The sequence below is a fragment of the Galleria mellonella genome, unplaced genomic scaffold (assembly GCF_026898425.1).
Source record: "Galleria mellonella isolate WM207_F2 unplaced genomic scaffold, CSIRO_AGI_GalMel_v1 utg65, whole genome shotgun sequence".
NCBI classification, from domain to species: domain Eukaryota; kingdom Metazoa; phylum Arthropoda; class Insecta; order Lepidoptera; family Pyralidae; genus Galleria; species Galleria mellonella.
In genome coordinates, this window is record NW_026442138.1 from 1,161,118 (window position 1) to 1,184,573 (window position 23,456).

A 23,456-nucleotide genomic window follows, 5' to 3' on the forward strand; every position below is an offset into this window, starting at 1 on the left:
CTAATCTATATTGCAACCGAATAAGTTCATAAATGTAATCAGTAATGTAATGTAGGTACATCTATAAAAATGTTATAACGTTTACTTCTAACTTACTGTTAAATGATGTTTACAATGTAAGGTTGGCAAACTGCAAACTGTTATTGTAACTTATAACAAATAAATAAATAAATATATTCTAATAATAATTTTTAAAAGCTTCCAATTCTCATGTCTATAGGCGACGGTTACCACTTTCCATCAGGTGAGCCGTCAGCTTGTTTGCCATTCTAAGTTGTATAAAAAAACTGCTTTTTTATGACTACAGAGGAATAAATGTAAAATAGTTCTAACCCAATTCCAAATTTAGTTTATATTCGTCATAAGCATAATAATATTGCTGTAATATCAAATGCTTAGATCAAAGTAAGCTTTAGTTAGAGAATGGCGCATTATACGCACAGAACCAGCGGCATTTGAAGTAAAAAAGAAGAATCTAATCTAATGATACCTCATTATTTCGTCTCTATAATTAGTCAATTGTGTAGTTTAGTCACTATGAGCGGGTAAAGAAACTCGTGTACCTTAGATAAACATTAATAATACAAAAGATAAAAATAAATAAACAATAAAAATAATATACACTTCTTTTTTGAATAATTTTGTTATGGGACACAAAATCTCTACCTGTACTGCCATCTAGTATCGATTAGTTACATCACATCGCTTTTCTGTTTGTATTTACCGCCATCTATTAAGAAGTTGATAAATTAACAGATATCACAGATTAAATATAGTACGTTATCTTCTCATTAGTTTAACATGAATACAATGTTATTATTGTTTATAATATTGAATGAAAACTTTTAAGAAAACTGTAAAGTTAAAAGTAAAAATAATGCTAAATTATCTCTTAAAAAGTTTCGTCTATTTTTTCTTTCCTATAAGTTTTTAACACGATAAAATTATATCTTCAAATCTATATGTAAAATAATTACGTTAAAATAAAATCTAAATTAATTTAGTATTTTATTTTAAAGATTAATTGCTGGATTTTAATGATAATTTGTTTCATAATGCTGTTGATCCAGTGACGCAGACCACTTGAACTTAAATCATTACAATATTAAATTTATTAAAATAATACTATTACACAAAATAAATGGTGTAAATCTTTGAAAATAATTATGTATTTTAAATATTTATTTTTTTGTAATATTTGCGAAATTTTCTTAAAATTTTATTCACTGGTCACACTTCGTGGGAGCTGGTCACATTCTCGCTGTCTCCGTTTCAGCAAGTATGTAAATGTCATTTTTATATTTTATTTTATATAATTTATCGTTGATCAAATATAGAATTCAAGTTTTTAAGTCCATATTCGTGTTTTGTATTAATTACGCGTGGTGTAACGCCGAAATGTGTGTGTTGGAGTGCCCTAACCTCGGCGCGGCTCGCATTCTGTGCATCACGTAACGTCGGGCATGGTGAGGAGCGCGATGGTGCTGAGTACCGAGTGGGCGCAGGTTGAAGTTGTAGAGCTCACTAATGACGGGAACGGACTCGGCTTCAACCTAGTAGGCGGCCGGAGTACTGGCGTCGTCATTAAGTACGTATTGCCTGGAGGAACGGCGGACAAAGACGGGCGGCTGCAGAGTGGCGACCACGTACTCCAGATCGGATCGGTGAACCTGCGAGGATTCACCTCCGAGCAGGTCGCAGCGGTGTTGCGGCAGGCCGGCCCCGCTGTCAGGCTGCTAGTGGCACGCCCTGCGGACCCGGCTGCTGCACTACGCGCCCCGATACCTGGCACAGCCCTCGTACCCACCAAGATTCTCGCCGATCCTGAACTCCTCGACAGACATCTGATCGAAAGTGGATATGGTGCTGTATACGATATATCTCAGTGTTACACCGAGTACATCAATGGGCAAAATGGTGACGCCGAAAACATTGTAGCAGCAGCTGTGAGTGTTGTTGGTGAGAATCCTCAGCAAATACCCGAGTATCCGCTTGTTGCACAGGCAGTGTCCCCGACCATCACGATCACTGTTCCAGTGGAGTTGCCACAATTGCCCGAGGTTGAAATTGTTCATGTGGATTTGAATAAAAATGTTTATGGCCTTGGTATAACAGTTGCGGGTTATGTCTGTGAGAAGGAGGAACTGTCTGGGATATTTGTTAAGAGTATTATAGAAGGTAGCAGTGCTGAACAAAGTGGTAAAATTAGAATAAATGACAGGATAATAGAAGTGGATGGTGTATCGTTGGCTGAGAAGAGCAACCCTCAGGCGGTGGAGATATTAAGAAATACAGGCATATCAGTTCATTTAGTATTAGAGAGATACCTGAGGGGACCTAAATATGAACATCTTCAATTAGCTATATTTAATGAAGAGAAACCCTCATCACCGACATCATCGACCACAACCCTTTCTTGGTTCCCAGTGCCTTCCCAAGTTGAGAACAGTGTTACTGAAATTGAGCCTGAAGCTGAATCCAACACTACAATAGACTCTAGTGTACTAGAAGTAGGAGAAGCTGAAGTGAATGAACCCACTCAAGAGGAGTTGGACAGGAGATTTGATGAAATATTAGCAGTTACAGAAGAAGAAGTGACAAAGAAGTGGGAGTCTGAAATTGGAACGGAGAAGCAGATTATTATTGCTGAAGTGCATAAACTTGAAGGGCTTGGCATTAGTTTAGAGGGTACAGTTGATGTAGAAGGAGGTCAAGAGGTCAGACCGCATCATTACATTAGATCTGTGCTTCCAGATGGTCCTGTTGGACAACAAGGAACACTTATAGCTGGTGATGAGTTGTTAGAAGCCAATGAGTACCGGCTGCATGGACTTACTCATACAGAAGTGGTTAATATTCTGAAGCATCTTCCAAACCGTGTGCGATTAGTTTGTGCTAGGAGCACTGAAAGTGGTCCTCGTCCGCTGATTAACCTAGCACCAGATAGGGAAGGATTTGAAGCTAGAAAGATCATATCGGGTAGCTTGAACAACTTGACAACACTTGTCAAAGCTCAGTCTGACACTTCAATTAATACTTCTAGTACAGCTACATTGACAAACCACTCGGGTCACTCTAGGAAGTCTCGTTCCCTTGAATGTGTGTCAGGGCTAGCCATGTGGCAGAGTAGAGAAGATATTGTACAGCTTGTCAAAGCTGATCAGGGTCTTGGTTTCTCCATATTGGACTACCAGGACCCTATAGATCCTCAAGGCACAGTGATTGTCGTACGGAGCTTAGTACCTGGAGGAGTAGCTGAGAAAAATGGTGAAATCTCCCCAGGAGACAGAGTGATGTCTGTTAATGGAGTCAGTATTAAAAATGCCACATTAGACCAAGCCGTGCAGGCGCTTAAAGGCGCACCAAGAGGGGTAGTGAGGGTGGGGATAGCTAGGCCACTGCCACCGCACGACTCTAAGTCAAAAAGTACCACCACATTGAACACTAAGCCAAGTTAATCTTAACTCATTGTGATTACGAAACTGTACTAGTCAACCTTAAAGTCATATCTCTTTACGCTTACCTGAGCTTATGGTGCAAGCACATGAGGGTTCCAAATACTCTATCACATGCAATGTGTCTCACCCATGACATTTACTTGAATGCAATACAAACATTTTGAAATTTTAAATATATTTCAAAACGTATGTAAACTACATTTTGAAAGGATGTTTGCAGTCTTAAACCAGTAAATGGCTTGCATTTTAGTAAATGTCAAATTAAGCTCACAAATTACATAATATTTCAGGACAGAGCTCAAATTCTATGATACAATAATAATTTACGCTTTACTAGGTAGACTATATGATATACTTGTATATGTAAGATTCACAAGTCGTTTTATAATGCACATGTTTAAAAAAAAATACGTGTCATGTTTTTGGTTACTTCCATCCCTTTTTAAAATACAATCCCTGTACTCTTTAAGACTCTATAGGTCATAAATTGAAAATACGTTTCATGACAAAAGATGCACACTTTTTAATTATTGTAATGATAAACTATTAAATTAATATTCATATTAATTAAAATAGTTATTGAGGTGTCACAAAATTTGTAGATTTTAACCTAAGGGAGCAATTACGAAAGTAACTTTTATGTAAATAATGAGAAAGTCGATTTTCAAACGTCATCGATTTATTGGTGGTACCAACATCAGGATTTGCTTGTGAATTGATTTCTTGCCAAGTTGACTATTGTTATATGTATAATATGCAAATTATATTGACTGTTTATTCTTTTATGAATTTTTTTACGCTGTTGATCTAAGGATAGGAGGAGATTTTCCAAATTGTAGTTATAATAATTATAAAACATGTTTTATTTTGAAACGATGGATTCTCTTGTTTCGTAAACATTATAAGGGCTTGTTTTGTAATGAATAAGTACCGGTTAAAATTCAAACTTAACTCTTGGTTAACATGTGTTTTACAATAATCCAATAAAACTATAAGCTATTTGAAATGTCAAAAATAAAGAAATGATATATTCAAAATTGTTCATTAAAGAATTGAACATTGATCATATGTTATGAAACGAGCCCTAAATCTATCCTAGGTCAAGAGAATTGTTTATTTTTAAATTCTATATGTTAAGGAAGTGCACTAGTGTTTAGTGAGCACATGTGATATGGGTGTTATTGTATAGCGTATTTATAATGGCTGTTCGTATCGTCTTGAATCTCTTTGAAACTCTCTTTTTTTTTATTATTTTACTTTTGTAACTGAGTAATAATGATCTAAGTTCATATCAAGTTGCTTCCACACAGAAATTGTACAATTTATTATAAATCAACTAGATGTATTAAGATGATGAAATAACCTATGTGGTCAGTGATGATTTCTCTATCAATTCAATTCAAATCAATTTATTTAGTGCATTCTACAATATTATTATGAAAGATGTTAGTACCTGATATAGTACATTGTAGACCGTGTCGGGCGCAGCAATTAGAAGCGAGCAGGGCGTCGATTTCTTAAATTTTCATAAAGATTTTAATAATTTTATTTCAAATTTTATTCAAATCCATTCAGGTGTTTGAAGCATGAGATGTAAGAGTGAAAATAAAATATTTTATTAATCATCGACATATCAGCCTTTAACTGTCCACTGCTGAACATAAGCCTCCCCATATGGGGGTGTAGCCAGTAGTTGCCACGCTTGGCCAGGCGGATTGGCAACCGCAGTTTTAGAATTGTTTTTAGAGGGACCCTGCTGCCCATCGCTAGCCCTCCTTTAGATAGATAGATAGATAATTTATTTGCATTACTTACAGCACACAAATTACAACATACATATACAAAAAAAAAGTGAGGTAACATAAATGATAAAAAAATACATAAAGCTAAATACAATTTTTCTTTTGTGCGTGTGCCATAGCAATACAAAATGGCCACAACTCAGTTTATTGCTTCGCCCTCGAAAGAGCAAAGCACTGATATTCTGTTGCGGCCAATGGGAATAGGGTAAGGTTTAGTCGATTCTTACGACACCCGCGGGAAAGAAAGGAGTGGCCTAATCTATGCCGGGAGCGCACACTATTATTTTATTATTCTATTAATAAAGTGACAGTTTATATGTTTATTATTTAATCATGTTTAAACGACTAAATGGATTTCAGTGATATTTAGTATACAGATAGACCACATAGTAAATTGACACATAGAATTACTTTTACCTTAATCCATATCTGCGGGATACTGTTGGTTTTGTCCAAATATAGTCTGTACCAATTGGGGGCAAATGTGAATAGGCTACTCGTGGGCCCGGGAGCCCCATCTTAGACCACATCATTGCTTACCATCAGGAGAGATCGTGATCAAAAATACTTCTATAATATGGTTTTTGTCACTGTTGTGGAAGCAAGATGAATTGAACTAGGTTTTATTTAAACAGTTGTGTTAGCAATTTGCAATGAATTCCACAATGTTTATTCCTATATTTATAGGCATTTTATTGTATTAATTGCAGTTTTAATCCGTTCTCGCTGATGTTTCTTTGGAAAATTTTTTTTTTTTTATATACTACTTAGAAAAGCAAACAAGCTGACGGCCCACCTGATGGAAAGTGGTAACCGTCGCCTATAGACATAAGCAGTACCATGGACATAACAGAGTATACTGTTTCGCCCATGATACCCCCCCATGCGTTGCCATTCATGAGGACTCGGGTGTTATTCCTCTGTACCCTGTAAATTCACGGCATATCCCACCCTTCAAACCGAAACACAGCCATGCAAACACAACTGCTTCACGGTTGGAACACGAATCATGTCTATAGGCGACGGTTACCACTTTCCATCAGGTGGGCCGTCAGCTTGTTTGCCATTCTAAGTTGCATAAGAAAAAAGTACACAGATAAGATTGTAAACATTTTAAGATTTTTACCTATCATTCGGAAATCTTTAAGTATTGATTGAACAAACCTTTGATGATATCTAAAAATTGCATTACTTAGGTGTTATATACTATATATCAGTCATTATTGTCCACTGCTGGACATAGACCTCCCCCTATTAAGGGATATTGCCAATAGTTGCCACGCTTAGCAAGCGGGTTAGCAACCGCAGTTATGCCTTGGTGATATTTTAAGACGCTGCTGCCCATCCCTCAACCATTAAGTTACCTTAGACGCACTTACGAAACCCACGGAAAAGATACGAGTAGCCTATTTCTATTCTATGCTGGGACCACACGCCAACTTAGATGTTACATTTTCTTTAAAATAAAACTGCAATGAATGCAATAAAATCAATATTGATCACAATTCTGACCGTTTGTTTATATAACACATTGCCATATCATCCCACCATCCAAACGAACACATACGTAAAGTGGTAACAAAATTTACAAGTATTTTATCTGCATTTATTTACTTCCGTTGAATAGTGATCTCTAGAATTAATATTTACATAAGTACCTACACAAAGTTTAATTGTATGGATTTATATAAATGAAGAGACTGTATGAGAATTATTCATTAACGTTGCCTTCTTATGTGCATTTAATACGATCCTTTATCTACGACTTTGATCACGTGATCGAGATACGCTCACTGAACGGAGTAAAATGGCGCCTATATCCTTCTCTATGCCGTATAGTACGTGTATACCAAATTTTAAAGTGATTTATTTAGTCGTAAAGCCACTAAGAGGTAATAAACTCACATTCACATTTATGAGTAAAAATATCTTGTAGATATACTCATATTGTTATAAAAAAATATGTACTCTATTCTATGCCATTGATCCATTCTTTGACCGAGTTCAAGTAAAAGAGGTTCTCAATTTATTTTTTTTTTTTTATAAATAACGCCATATGTTAGCCAATTGTTTGATTTATGGCACAAAAAGATTACATTAATATATATAATATTGATCAAAGATGTACAACAGGCGAGCTTAACTGTGTAAAAGTTCTCCTCCAACAAACCCTGATTGGAAAGGAGCATTAATTATTAAAACGGATATCCAATTTTTATGATTTTTTTTTCTTTGTTCAATCCCATCTTGGTCCTATATTGAATTTTGTTAGTGTTAAATTAATTATTTTTATACTTTTCAAATTTTACTCTCCTTTTTTATACAGTTCGTTACCATATTTTTATTGAAAATTACCAAAAACTTTTATTACTTATACTAAATATAGTGTCCTAATATCTTCTGTTATATAAATTCATACAAATAATTTTAATAACGATTCTGTCAATTTTAAACTAGTGTATTTAAATTAAGAGCTGTTATTAACAAACATTAGATAACAAATGCTTCGCGCAAAGCAATTCTAACCCTTATTTTGTAATGCCTACCTTACGTTAATTTGTCAATTTTGGAATTTGCGTAATTAATGCCCTAGACAAAGAGCAAACGAATCTACCGATATAATCATTTCGTTCAGCACTCGCATGTCTAGGGGGTCAGCCCCCTAGAGATGTAGCAAGCGAATTTACAGATAGAATCGTTTCAGTTACCGTTCTCATGTCTAGGGGGCCAGCCCCTTTGAAGAAGTGATAAATGAATCTACCGATAGAATTGTTTCGGTCAGCGCTTGCATGTCTAGGGGGTCAGCCCCCTTAGACAAGTGGCAAACGAATCTATCGGTAGAATTGTTATCGCTATCGTGTCCGTAAAATAGTATGACATAATTTTTTCTCATGTCATTAGAGCGTTAGATTCGTTTGCCATTTGTCTGGAAGGGGAAGAGGAGGGAGCGAGGTATTATTATCTTTAGAACAATCAATCTTCGAACGCGGAGATCGGTATCTTTGTACAAGATTTTGTTTATTTGTTGTTATTGATATTGTTTTTTAACTGTGCTTGCATGACTGTTTCGATTTGAAATTACAAAGTACGAAGACAACACCGTGGTCCTCAGGAATGACAACGTACGAGACTATGGGCATCACAGTGTATTCTGTGGTGCCAGTGGTGCTGTCATATCTATAGGCGACCATCACCAATTTATACCAGGTGGCCTGTCTGCTTGCCATTCTGAGTACCATAAGGCTGTTCAGATCCGATATGCCGCGCTGAACTTCGTGTACTCCATACACGAGAAAGTTTTTTTTTTTTTATTCTCTACGCCATTATTTCTTACGGTATTCGTACCTCAGCTGTCCCAGCCGGCACTTAGTGTACCTTATTGCCTTTTACCATAATACCATTGGGTACAAAACGTTTTAGATATTATTAAGTAGGAGTGGGTAATATATCGCAATATCTATATATATTTTAGTTATGATATCTGTATACTGGTACATTAACGAATATATTAAAAGTCAGTTATCCAAAAAAAGTAATATTGGTTAACAGACTTTTAACATATTCGAAAATAGATATCCGACCGATATGGGCGATATCGTAATGGGTTATGATCATTTTTTCCGCCATCGACGTCTACAGGAATCCAATATATCTATATCGGATCGGTATCTGTATTGCCCATACCTATTATTAAGTAATGTGGAAAGTTTAAGTAAACACGCTTGGTACTTGGTAGACGAACTAGAAATAATAACACGTAAATGAATAAAAAAAAATATCTAGTATTTATTGTCACAAACAAGAATTATTTTACTTGTATTTTTATTACTCAATATGTTGACGTACATTTTTATATTGCATTACATTTTACGCAGAAATTGGGAGTTGTGCAGAAAATGGCTACGTACATTACCTTAATTAAAATATAAATAAAAATAAAAGATGGCCGTTTTATACGTAACTCCTCAATATTTATAGAACAAAGGAAAGAATGCGTTCCTTCAGTGTAAAAAACGTGTCAGGTTGTATATTTTAAATGATGAGAATTGATATTTTTGTATTTATAACCCCGCTACATTGAAATCTAGACCAATGTTTCTAAAAGTTGTGATAGTTACGGACTCCTTTCAAAATGTCGGTCCCCTTCTCAGTCTACTGAGTTGTCAACAAAAAAAAAATACAATCTAATGTTTTTATATTTATATGTAGATTCTTTATTTGCTTTAAACATGGTTACATTAGATGTTCAGTTGTGTATACTTCGAGATACATGTTTCAGCGAAATACTGGCATGCAAAATTTATAAAAACACTATAACCTAGTCATTTTGTGCATAATATAGGTATGTAAAAAATAAATAATTTATTTGGCATATTGATCATTGAGCCTCTTTTTGACGAAACTACTTAAAAATATAAAAATAAAAGAAAAAATACGTATGTAATCAATTAACTAACATAAAAGTCGTTTTGTTTTTAAATTTGCATACAGTTATTTTGATACATTAAAACAATAGTCTATCTACTTTTTACTAAATAAATATCTCAAGTATAAAAAAGGCTTATTTGTTCATTTATAAAAGTCTACAATCATTATTTATTTGCTATATTCTCAAATTAATGACACTGATATTTTTGTTATTAACTGCGTTTCTGTACTTGCAAACATCTGAGGGCCTACCATGAAATGTTTTCCGAAATTTCGGAGCCAAACGAAACACAAATTTGATGTTAAAATTACATAATACATGCCGTTTGGAAATATTAAAAATGTTAAAATATTATTATTTTTGACTTTTATGATAGGATGTATGACAAAAGAAATGTTAAACTCCATTTATTGGTCCGATTTTGGTATAAACAAAAACACGAAATGGAGTCCGAAATTTCGGAATTTTGTTTCATGGTGGACCCGCTGACCCCTGCCCCTGAGACGTGACCCCCACGAGACGCTCAGAGCCCACTTTGAGAAACTCTGGTCTAGACAAATTTGTCTTTATACAATGTTCACCAATTCTTCCGTTCAGGCAGACTGAAATAGTATTAATGTTTTACATAATATTGTTATGATGTTAACCAGAAATATGTGATAAGTATTTGAGCAATTGATTCGCAGCGGAGTGTATTTAAATCTCATGTTCCTATTTATTATAATAAAATAGATTTTCGCGTGAAACGTAACGTGAAATTTCGGATGCATTCACGAAACGATTTTTTTTTTGTATTTTTATTTATAGATACATAGATACTCTTTATTGTTTCCTCCAAAAGATTACAATAGTAAACTTATTATAAATATAAATAATTACAAGAAATAATTTATAAAACTGTATAATTGTAGAGCGTGTACATCGCGTTCGTAAATGTAACGCGTCTTTCTTTTTTTTTTTTAGTTGATAATTGTAGTTTCGTGAATGTAAGTCTTCGACTCAAATTTTATTCTATACAATATGTTAATTAATGAAATCTAATCCTTAAAACCTAGTGTTAGTATTTATTAATAGGTTCTCAGAAAGATCCGGGGCCATATTGCCATATGTGTACATACCTATTATTATGTATGTGTTGGTACACATATAAGTTGTTCTTTTTTTAAAAATGTTTAATTTTTAATAATATAAGTTTTTTTTTTTTGTAATGAAGTAAATTTCTGACACCTAATCAAATTACTCTTCTCCATCCAAAGATTTCGTGGAAGAGATCGCTCTTAGCGATAAGGCCACCCATTGTTTTCTCATTGTGATTATTTCTTGTAATTATTTATATTTATAATAAGTTTACTATTGTCATCTTATGGAGGAAACAATAAAGAGTATCTATCTATCTAATGAATTCTAACAATAGTTTTGAAAAATGGATTTCGAAGATTAAAATACTATATATATTTATATATAGATTATAATTTGTTATGTATGTATATAACCAGCTATTACATATTTCTGGTAATACTCGTATTTCAATTGTTTATCGCATAATAATTGTGTTTAGTTGGTTGCACTGTAACATACGTATTTAACGACACCACAAACTAGCCTTATAATAAGAGAAATAAATTAATAAGAAATTTAATACATTGTTTTAATTCCCCTAGAGATTGCGCCAACTTTATTACGCCCTTCCCGAAAACCCTCATTCTTTGAAAAGAGCGTAATAGGATTTCTTAACCCTCTTTTGCATGATTTTTTTTATTGGTGAAAAATGAGCTCCGAGGCGGAAACTCGAGCTCCGAGTCGAAGCTACTGAGTCTTCAAAGCTCGAGCTCTGAGGGCTCGCAAGTCTTAAAGGCTCGAGTCTTAAAGGCTCAAAAGTCTTAAATAAAGGGTTCGAGTCGAAGCTCGAGCTTTATTTATATACCTGGTAATATTAAAATGAAATATTTTTATTTAATTGTGGTAAGTACGTATAAAATGAAATAAAAGGATAGAAAGTAAGAAAATTTTATTATATAATGAATGATAATTCGATTTTTAACCATGCATCTACCAATGCTTCTACCTTCTCCCAAGAAAGAATTCTGGCTTTCTTCGGAAAGAATGCTGGCCATATAGAATAAACTTTATCTAAAGGTCATTTATGTTCACTTGTTGATTTTTATGTTAAAACATCGAAAAGGCATCATCTGGGTCCTTATTAAAATAAGGACCCAGATGATGCCTTTTCGTTTTGTTCACTCTGTATAAAATCAACATCGCCATGACGTGATTAATGCCTTTGCAAAATGGAGTGCGATGTTTTAATAGAAAATATATGACGGCATACCTTGCACAACAATTTGTATTTCTATTTGTGTTTCTTAAAATGACACCATTTCCAACAAATACGCGGCTTTTTCGACACCATAGAAGATGCTGAAGCATCATTTTCTGTATGCGAAGTGTCAGTAGTATCAAACTCAATGTCTTCCGATATTACATTATCTTCCTCGATCATTTTGTAAATCTAACAAAGTTTAACCAGTAAAAACTACAATAAAATGTATTTTTATTTAAACCAGGCAAACTGCACTACATGAATGACGTATACAAGTAAATATTACAATAATATTAATAGTAATGTGGGTAGTTCTAAAAACCAGCGATAACACTGAGTCGATGATTCAATTAGTCGAAAACTCGGGAAACTCGAGCCTTTTAACAACTCTAGTCATACATATGAGGTCATATCTATGAAGTCATATCCATGGAGTCATATCTATGTAGTCATATCTATGTAGTCATACATATGAGGTGATATCTATGAAGTCATACATATGAGGTCATATCTTTGGAGACATATCTATGTAGTCATATCTATGAAGTCATATCTATGAAGTCATATATGGTATATGTAGTCATATCTATGGAGTCATATCTATGTAGTCATATATATGTAGTCATGTCTATGGAGTCATATCTATGGAGTCATATGTATGTAGTCATATCTGTGGAGTCATATCTATGAAGTCATATATATGTAGTCATATCTATGAAGTCATATATATGTAGTCATACATATGAGATCATATCTATGAAGTCATATATATGTAGTCATATATGTGTAGTCATATCTATGAAGTCATAGATATGACTACATGACATGACTTCATAGATATGACTACATATATATGACTTCATAGATATGACTACATGACATGACTTCATAGATATGACTACATATATATGACTTCATAGATATGACTACATATATATGACTTCATAGATATGACTTCATAGATATGACTACATATATGACTTCATAGATATGATCTCATATGTATGATTTCATAGATATGATCTCATATGTGTGACTTCATAGATATGATCTCATATGTGTGACTTCATAGATATGACTACATATATATGACTCCATAGATATGACTACATATATATTCATATCTATGGAGTCATAACTATGAAATCATATCAATGAAGTCACACATATGAGATCATATCTAGTGAGTCATATATATGAAGTCCTACATATGAAGTCATATATATGAAGTCATACATATGAGGTCATATCTATGAAGTCATATCTATGAAGTCATATCTATGAAATCATATATGTAGTCATATCTATGAAGACATATCTATGAACTTATATCTATGAAGTCACACATGAGGTCATATCTATGAAGTCGTATCTATGAAGTCATATCTATGGAGTCATATATATGTAGTCATATCTATGAAGTCATATATATGTAGTTATATCCATGCAGTCATATATATGTAGTCATATCTATGGAGTCATATATGTAGTCATATCTATGAACTCATACATATGAAGTCATACATATGTAGTCATATCTATGAAGTCATATCTATGAAGTCATATATATGTAGTCATATCTATGAACTCATACATATGAAGTCGTACATATGAGATCATATCTATGAAGTCATATCTATGAAGTTCTACATATGAGGTCATATCTATGAAGTCGTATAAATGTAGTTATATCTATGGAGTCATATCTGTGGAGTCATATCTATAAAATCATACATATGATTATAGTCATATATATGTAGTCATATCTATGATATGACCTCATATGTAGGACTTCATAGATATGGGTTCATAGATATGAGTTCATAGATATGACTTCATACATATGACTCCATAGATATGACTCTATAGATATGACTTATCTATGAAGTACATATGATGATACATATGAAGTCATACATATGAGGTCATACATATGAGGTCAAACATATGAGGTCATACATATGAGGTCATATCTATATAGTCATATCTAAGGAGTCGTAACTATGTAGTCATATCTATGTAGTACAAATACGCGGCTTTTTCGACACCATAGACGATGCTGAAGCATCATTTTCTGTAAGCGAAGTATCAGTAGTATCAAACTCAATGTCTTCCGATGTTACATTATCGTCCTCGATCATTTTGTAAATCTAACAAACTTTAACCAGTAAAAACTACAATAAAATGTATTTTTATTTAAACCAGGCAAACTGCACTACATATACACAGATATGCAAATATACATATACATACAGACACACATGCATATATACTAATGTGTACTCATAGCATTAACATTCGACGATATTTCATGCCAGAACACCGCCTGAAATTATATAAAGCCAAAGCAGGCCGCATATGAAATACTGTTCTCACCTGTGGGCAGGAGCGCCACAGTACCAACTCCTTCCGTTAGACAGCATTCAAAGTCGGGCGGCTCCAATTATCGATAGTCAACGCCTTACTGTCCGACTTGACCCACTGAAACTGCGCAGAGATGTTGCATCTCTGTGCATCTTCTACCGAATTTATCATGGGGAGTGTTCTGAGGAATTGTTCGGATTGATACCTGCTGCTGATTTTCACCACCGTACAACCCGCCACAAACTAAAGTTTCATCCCAATCATCTGGATGAGTGGCGGTCTTCCACCGTGCGTTTTTCAAGGCACTTTCATCCACGCACAACCATTCTTTGGAATCAACTTCCAGCAGCAGTATTTCCGAACCGATACGACAACATAACCTTCAAGAAAAGAGTATATTCCTTTTTAAAAGGCCGGCAGCACACCTGCAATGCCGCTGGTGTTGTGGGTGATCATGGGCGGCGGTAGTCACTTACCATCAGGTGAGCCGCATGCTCGTTTGCCCCCTGTGTTGTAAAAAAAAAAAATCACTTTTTCCACAACATTCACCATACAAATTAAATCTAATACTGATCTAAAAAAAAATTTTTTACTTTTGTGTGAACTTGATCTTTTATATAATTTTTGGGCATTCAATCTTATGATGGAAATGTCCACCATTATGCAAAGAAGGGTTGAAGGTTGGCAACGTGCTCTTGACATCCCTGGTGTTCTTCAATGGATGATAATGAAATGGTATCCCCGCCTGCGCTTTCGATATACGCTAGTGTCCCACCAGTGAGTGGTGATAGGTGACGATGAAAGCAGGTCAGTTGGCCCATCGTGACGAATTCCATTAGAATTAACCAGGATAGTTTCCAGGGGAAACCGTGTGAAGGTCGACCTGATAGGAGGTATTACTAGTAATGGGGAAATCAGACCCCATTACTAACAATCCCTTCCCCCCCCCCATAACTGGTGTTACCGGCGCTCATAGGCTACAATATTGGGTATTAGGCTAAATATATATACTCTATGGACTGCAGATCGGATTGGACATACGCCCAAAAACATTCCCCTTCAGCAGCTACCGAATAAATAGTGAGTTTAAATTAATTGCCATTATTTATTTATTTATTTCTTATTGCATTCCATAAAGTGGTTACTTATTACTTGCAATGTATCCTGTCAGATCGACCTCCACACGGTCCCCCTGAGAACCGTTATGTTCAATTTACAGAGAATTCGCCACATTCGGCTAACTGGCCTGACTTCATCCTCAGGTGCCTCGCCATCGTATACCGTAAGCATAAGCGGGAGCACCATTCCATTTTTGTCTATTAAGAAAAAGTACACTTCTCTGAGGTACAGAAGACCCAGAGTCGGACTGGGCCGGAAGGGCAAGCCCGGGTCTAGAGACAAGGGATTGTCAGTAATGGGGATTAGCCCCATTACTAGCAATAAACCCTGTCAGGTCGAACTAATCACAGTGAAGTGGCTGGAATAATATGGGACAGAGTGGCTCAGGATAGACAATAGTGGAAACGGTTGGAGGGGGCCTTTGCCAAATGGCAAACAGATCTGCAAAAAATAAGCATGAAGCAATTATTAGAATAAATTGTTTTGTTTTAAGTTTTTTAAATTTTATGTTTGTTTTAATAGCAGTACTAAGTTGATCTGAATAAAGGCTATATTATTATTATTACTATATATTACCCACCCCTACTACATTAGCGTTTACAACACAATAATTTGTATTGAAAATTTAGCATCGCCTCTAGAGGATGGTTTCAGAAATCGAAACTTTCATACAATTTTTTAATACACATGATCAGTTTTAATCTTCGTACAGGTCACACTATCTGACTAGAACCTCAAACTGCAAGTGTATAGGTATATCTATAAAAGTATCCGAAGATCTGTCAATGTGTTGTTTGTGCAGGCATGTGGGTGCCGAACTTGCCCGTAACGATAATAAGCGCAGTGGCCGCCAGCGCAGGCGCACTCTGCATCTTTAAGTAAGTACTTTTTATTTATTTTTATTTTATTTTATTTATAATTTATTGTGTACATTGATTGTACATAAAAATATGACAGAGGTAAGTAAATGTAAAAAAAGGCGAGCTTAACATACATACATACATAGACACACATATATACATACACATCTAAATATTCCTACACATACAAATAAATAAATATAAGTTTGTAAAGTCTTTTTAGGTATTATATTATTAAATAGTTGTTTCAAAACGGACGTATGGTTTCGGCATAGAATAGGCCACCCCTTCCTTTACTATATATAATATACTCTATCAGATCGACCTCCATACGGCTCCCCCTGGAAACCATCGTGATTATTTCTTGGGGAATTCATCGCAGTGGGTTAACTGACCTACTTTCATTCTCACCTATCATCTATCACTGGTGCCCCGCCAGCGTATACCGATAGCAGAGGTAGTTACCATTCTTTTGTCATCCATACCCCGAAATCATCTGGTGGCCATTCTAAAACCAGAAGCAGAGCTTCCAGATAGCGGGCAAGATATGTCTGACAGTACATATGCGCCTTTAATGCCTTCCCCCCCGCCCACATACACCCTGGAAAACACAACGCCAATGATGACACATCTAAAGTTCGTTTCTTCTTCAGAGACATGTACGGGGGCCCGCCGTACGACCGCGCCGTCCGTGCGGACAACCTGACGGTAGTGGTGACCGGCGCGAACAGCGGCATAGGTCGAGAGGCCGCCTGGGAGTTCGCGTGGAGGGGCGCTAAGGTACCAAACACGACCCACACAAGTAAATCAAGGTCTTGATTTATTCATCAGACTCTTTTTTACAACTACACAAATTTTTTAGAATAAACTCACAATTACAACCAGAGGGAGACTTTGTACAAAAGTCGATTGATACACCTGAGTCCTCAGGAATGGCAACGCATGGGGGTATCATGGGCGAAACAGTATACTCTGTTATGTCCATGATACTGCTCATGTCTACAGGCGAAGGTTACCACTTTCCATCAGGAGGTCCGTCAGCTTGTTTGCCATTCTAAGTTGTATAAAAAAATAGGTATATACAATATAGATTGGGCCACGTCTTCCTTTCCCGTGGGTGTCGTGAGAGGCTACTAAGAGAACTTAATTAGTGTTTTATGTGTATATGGTAATGCAATATATTCGCTAATTCTGAATCGATTTTGATATTTTTTTTTTCTCTATTTATTGTCCATGGATGCAATACTACCGGCCTTAGTGGGGAGGCACAATCTGGTACGCTCGGAAGCGCCGAGGTCTGACAAGGATGCCATAGTACCACCTAAATATTTAATTTGATATTATATTAACGTTGGTACTTTGGAATTAACAACGGATACTTTGAGTCGAAGCCATCGAAGATATGTCCAGGGTCACCAGTTTAATTGTTTATAATTACTCCTCTCCATCCAAAGGTTGCGTGGAAGAGATCGCTTTTAGCGATAAGGTCGCCCATTGTTTTCTCACTGTGATCATTTCTTGTAATTGTTTGTATCCATAATAAGTTTACTACTGTAATCTTTTGGAGAAACTAATACAGAGTACCTATCTATCAATAAACTAAAGCCGGCCTTGGTGATACGCGCGACCTCTTGCGTATTTATTTTTAGTATTTATGGTACGGCGCAGGTGTTCATGGCGTGCCGCGACATGACCCGGTGCGAGAGCGTACGCCGCGACATGGTGCTGGAGACAGGGAACAAGTACGTGTACTGCCGCCCCTGCGACCTCGCCTCCACCGCCTCCATAAGGCAGTTCGTACAAAGGTACGCACCATTTACTTTTATTATCAATAAAAATGTGACGAAATTGTAAACAGACGAGATACTGTCATCTTTTATGACTAAAACTACCGTTAGGAATTTATGCAGAAAGAAAAAAAGAAATCGGTGTAGCCATGGCGAGCCAATACCCATATATACAAGGGTATACAAGAAATCTTCCGAGTCAGACGCATGGGGCCCTGGGTACACTCCAGAACTTGATTGCGACCTCCTTTACTACAGCAGTATCGAATGAACTAGCTCACTCACCTTATGTACCGACATGCCTTCACGTAGACCGGCTGGCTAAACAGCAGCAGTTCCAAGATGGAGAGTGCGTAGCAATGTGAACTGTCTCGAACCTCAAGACACTAGAATCCACACACTTCACCAGTGAATGGTACAAGTATCCATACAGTTTTTGTCACAGCACAAAACAGAAACGTTCAGGGTGCAACTTGAATGTGGGTACCAAATTTATTCAAAGAATCACGCGACTCGTACAGTAGCATACAAAGCAAGAACAAAACAAACAGAAAAAAAAAACAATACAAAATGAAAAGCGTCAACAGTTTTCTGTAGCATTCTTCTAAACCGTTTTAAACATCGTACACGAAATTATGATCCTAAATTTGAAATAGCTACATAAATATTTTTTTTATACAACTTAGAATGGCAAACAAGCTGACGGCCCACCTGATGGAAAGTGGTAACCGTCGCCTATAGACATGAGCAGCCCCCATGCGTTGCCATTCCTGAGAACTCAGGTGTTATTCCTCTGTACCCTGTAAATTCACGCCATATCCCACCCTTCAAACCGAAACACAGCCATGCAAACACAACTGCTTCACGGTTGAAACACGAATGGAACAGAGGTACCCAAGCAATCGACTTTTGTACAAAGTCTCCCTCTGGTCTTCTTTTCATTTAAGAGTTTCCTCTTGTCGGTGCAACTAATTCATGCATCTTCTTCCAGCCAGCTTTATCCCAGGCCATATCCTTGACCTCCCTATACGACATGACACCTAGCGTCACCTTTATCTGTCGCATGTAGTTATTCCTCGGTCTTCTTCTCCCTCTTTTGCCCTCTATTTTTCCTTCTACTATGCTCTTAAAAAAAATCGTCATGTCGAAGGTGGCCCAACATTTTGCCTCTTCTATTCTCTATTAATATCAGTAGAGAATAGAATAGGCCTATATACCTAAGTCATTTTGTTCCCGGTCACAGGTTCAAATCCGAAGAGCCACACCTCCACGTGCTTGTAAATAATGCGGCCGTCATGGAGACCCCGAAGGGCGTCACGAAGGACGGCTTCGAGACACAGTTGGGGGTCAACCACATGGGACATTTTCTGCTGACAAACCTACTGTTGGACACCATCAAGGTAATTTGACTTGCGTTCCCGTATATGACGGCTCACAACGTCATATATGGCAGAGGCAACCAGTCAGTGGTGATAGGTGAGGATGGAGCAAGTCAGTTAGCTCATAGTGACGAATTCAACCGACCTTGCCCTCCCCCCCCCCCCCCGATTCGTCTTATAGATCAAGAAATTCCATGGCCTAGCGATACTAAGACCCTGAAATTTTTCGATTGATCGATGGTGACGATGGATACAAAAGAGAGTACAGCAGCGGATGTTGACAGGCGTCGGCGCCGAGCCGCGTGGTGGTGGTGACGTGCGACACCCACCGCCGCGGAGCCATACAGACGGCCGACCTGAACCTCGATAACAAGTACGAGCCCGCCGCTGCGTACGCGCAGAGCAAGCTCGCCAACTTGCTGTTCGCCAGGGAGCTCGGCCGGAGGATGCTCGGTAATGTTTGGTCTTTTCTTTTTAATAAAACATAAAATATTTTTTGGCAAAAATTACAATAATATTATATATAAGAAATATCTAATTTTTTTTAATGGATGATAATGGAATGGCAACCCCACCCGCGGTATCGGTATACACTGGCGGGGCACCAGTGAAGGATGATAGGCGAGGATGAAGCACCAGAGGGAGACTGTACAAAAGTCGATTGCTTGGGTACCTCTGTCCCATTTGTGTTTCTACCGTGAAGCAGCTGTATTTGCATGGCAGTGTTTCGGTTTGAAGGGTGGGATATGACGTGAATTTACAAAGTACAGAGTAATAACACCTGAATCCTCAGGAATGGCAACGCATGGGGGGTATGATGGGTAAAACAGTATACTCTGTTATGTCCATGGTACTGCTCATGTCTATAAGCTACGGTTACCACTTTCCATCAGGTGGACCAAAAAAAGCAGGTCAGTTAACTCATCGTGACGAATTCAACAAGAATTGTTCACGATTGTTTTCAGGGGGAACCACGTGGAGGTCGACCTGATATTACTAGCAATGGAGCTGTCAAACTCCATTGCTAACAATCCCCCCCCCCAAATCTCATATTAGGTAAAAGGAAATGACTCGGCTAATGCTGTAAGTGTTCCAGTGCAATGTGTACAGCTGCACAGCGCTGGTTTTCAGCCAGTCCCTCTCTTAACAAAATACAAACGGGTACATGTTGTTGCATGTTACAAGAATGTGCTTTTTATATTTTATATTTATATATTTATAATACGATATTTATAGAACCAGAAAGTGATTTTATATAAAAATCTATATGGAATGGAGAAGAATATAGCCTATATTCTTCACCATTCCGTATAGTATATGTATAACAAATTTCATATTGATTGGTTAAATTGTTAAGACGCTATAAGGCAGGGGTTCCCAAACTTATTTTGTCTACTGCCCACTTTGAGAATGAATTATTTTTAGCGCCCCCATTTTTTCACCTACTTAAAAATCACTATTACTTCGAGATCACCAAATCACCCCCCAAGCCTCTACACGACACCCCCATTTTTTTTCTCTTACCTCTTGGGTCTCTTACCGCCCCCCTTTAGGCCTACAGCGCCCAAAAAGGGGCGTTATCGCTTACTTTGGAAAAGGCTGCTATAAGGTAACAAACAAACTCACATTTATAATATTAGTACATATTTCATGTTGCTATAAAACCAACACCAGCTTTCCATGAATCCAGGGACCGGCGTGTCAGTGGCGGCCGTAGACCCGGGCTTCACCGACACGAACATCACTAGGCACCTGGCGATGATGAAGAGCATCACCAGGTTCCTGGTGTACCCGATATTCTGGCCGGTGATGAAGACTGCCAAGATAGGATCCCAAGTGATAGTGCACGCCGCTCTGGACCCCAGCGTTGCGGATAGCGCTGGGGACTATTATGTGTATGTATTTATTTATTTACTTATCTTTTTTTTTTGTTTTCATTCTTTTTTTATACAACTTATAATGGCAAACAAACTGACGGCCCACCTGATGGAAAGTGGTAACCGTCGCCTATAGACATGAGCAGTACCATGGACATAACAGAGTATACTGTTTCGCCCATGATACCCCCCATGCGTTGCCATTCCTGAGGACTCAGGTGTTATTCCTCTGTACCCTGTAAATTCACGCCATATCCCACCCTTCAAACCGAAACACAGCCATGCAAACACAACTGCTTCACGGTTGAAACACGAATGGGGCAGAGGTACCCAAGCAAACGACTTTTGTACAGTCTCCCTCTGGTAAATAATCAAGTATCAATTCGGGTATCTAACTACCCAAAACATCAGTTTTTAACAATTTATTTAAAATCTTTAAAACAAGCTTCAGATAAAATAATTGTACCCGTTTTATTTCTTTTTTATAAATTTCAAAATTAAAAATTGACCAAAATAATGTTAATTTCGATTTGTTTTTTAAAATTCCAATTTTGAAAATCTAAAAACAAACTAGTTAGATCTGAGTCGAACTCACACGCCAAGTGAGTTCACTCGATGATGCTCGATGCTCTATCTGAGACCAAATAATTAAACACAACTTGCAGGGACATGAAGAAAGCGGAGCCGTCCAAGGAGGCGAAGGACTTCGAGACGGCGTTTTGGCTGTGGCGGGTCAGCAGCAAGTGGACGCGACTCGAGGAACACGGGCCCGCCGTCAGAGCTGCCGCCTAGATTACTTGCTAGTTATTATCGCTTAGTTTTACCGTAGTTTTATTGACACCAATGAACGAAATTGCCTCATAATTTAATATTTTACTGAACTAGTTGTTAAATCTGGCTGAAATCCATATCACTGGTTATTCGTTTAAAAATATTTTGTTTAATTCCACCACCATTAGTATGTGTGCGACTGCCAACACTCGAAGATTGACAACCACTATTACAAGCAGAAGTTCCACAACCTTCCATATTAGCCGTCAATCTCCGACTGCCATTTTGTTCACGCACGTTTTGCATTACGTGTTTTACCCATAAACGAGACATCATCAGGCAAATTTTAAAATTAACTGTTTTAATTTTAAAATTAACGGTTTTTCCAAGAGACTACAGCATGGGGTTCTTCAAAAGGGGGGTAAAGAGGTTTCTTCAGGGTCGGCAACGCACGCGACTCTAGTATTACTCGCCTGACGGTAACCACTTACCATCAGGCGGACCGTATGCTTGTTTGCCACCTCAGTGGTATAAAAAAAAAACGGTATGAAAAGTTGTGAAACTTCTGGTAGTAACAGTGGTGGTCAATCTTCTAGGGTTGGCAGTCGCACACATACTAATGGTAGCGGAATTAAACAAAATAATTTTAAATGAATAACCATTTGATTGAAAGAACCATTGAAATAGTCTCAATTTATGGCGTATGGATGAGTGTATGTTTATAACTTTAGTGTAAATATTTTGCATTTATTGTTGTTTTGTTTGTTCATTAGAAGTTAATAAAAAAAAATATAGTAATTTTTGTGTATTATTTTTAATGTTATACATTAAACTAGATTATCAAATAAAAGATTTTATGGAATAAAAATAGAAATTAATCTTTATTTTTTTTTATACAACTTAGAATGGCAAACAAGCTGACGGTAACCGTCACCTATAGACATGAGCAGTACCAAGGACATAACAGAGTATACTGTTTCGCCCATGATACCCCCCATGCGTTGCTATTCCCGAGGACTCAGGTGTTATTCCTCTGTACCCTGTAAATTTATGCCGTAACCCACCCTTCACACCGAAACACAACCATGCAAACATAAGAGATTTCTCTCACATAAGAGATTTCTTCTAGCAAAACCTTTTCATGTAAATTGTATGTTATTTTGAAAATAAAAATTTAAATTATTTTGAAAGTCATACGATCTGCATATATTGTATAAACACATAAAACATGTATACACAAAGAATAATACAAACTACACATTATAAATTACATGAAACACAAACCCTGTA

At 36.8% G+C, this 23,456-nt stretch overlaps 2 protein-coding genes across 2 annotated transcripts; both read left to right on the plus strand.

Annotated features, from left to right (window-relative positions):
• Positions 1 to 1,230: 1,230 nt before the first annotated feature.
• On the plus strand, positions 1,231 to 22,964 carry LOC113510194 (retinol dehydrogenase 13-like). The gene is made up of 8 exons (XM_026893645.3): positions 1,231 to 1,279; positions 16,295 to 16,370; positions 17,006 to 17,132; positions 18,021 to 18,157; positions 19,383 to 19,539; positions 19,803 to 19,971; positions 21,209 to 21,413; positions 22,061 to 22,964. The coding sequence occupies exons 2-8, from the start codon at positions 16,297 to 16,299 to the stop codon at positions 22,185 to 22,187; spliced, it is 996 nt and encodes a 331-aa protein (XP_026749446.2). The 5' UTR covers positions 1,231 to 1,279; positions 16,295 to 16,296; the 3' UTR covers positions 22,188 to 22,964.
• Positions 1,289 to 9,184, plus strand: LOC113521867 (patj homolog). The gene has a single exon (XM_026907526.3). It carries the CDS (start codon positions 1,464 to 1,466, stop codon positions 3,456 to 3,458), a length of 1,995 nt encoding a protein of 664 aa, XP_026763327.1. The 5' UTR covers positions 1,289 to 1,463; the 3' UTR covers positions 3,459 to 9,184.
• Positions 22,965 to 23,456: the final 492 nt, after the last annotated feature.

Coding starts and splice junctions, on each gene's coding strand:
- LOC113510194 (XM_026893645.3), top strand. CDS start 16,297: ATGTGGGTGCCGAACTTGCCCGTAACGATAATAAGCGCAGTGGCCGCC. Junction 18,158..19,382: donor ATAAGGCAGTTCGTACAAAG/GTACGCACCATT, acceptor TCCCGGTCACAG/GTTCAAATCCGAAGAGCCAC. Junction 19,540..19,802: donor TACTGTTGGACACCATCAAG/GTAATTTGACTT, acceptor GGATGTTGACAG/GCGTCGGCGCCGAGCCGCGT.
- LOC113521867 (XM_026907526.3), top strand. CDS start 1,464: ATGGTGAGGAGCGCGATGGTGCTGAGTACCGAGTGGGCGCAGGTTGAA.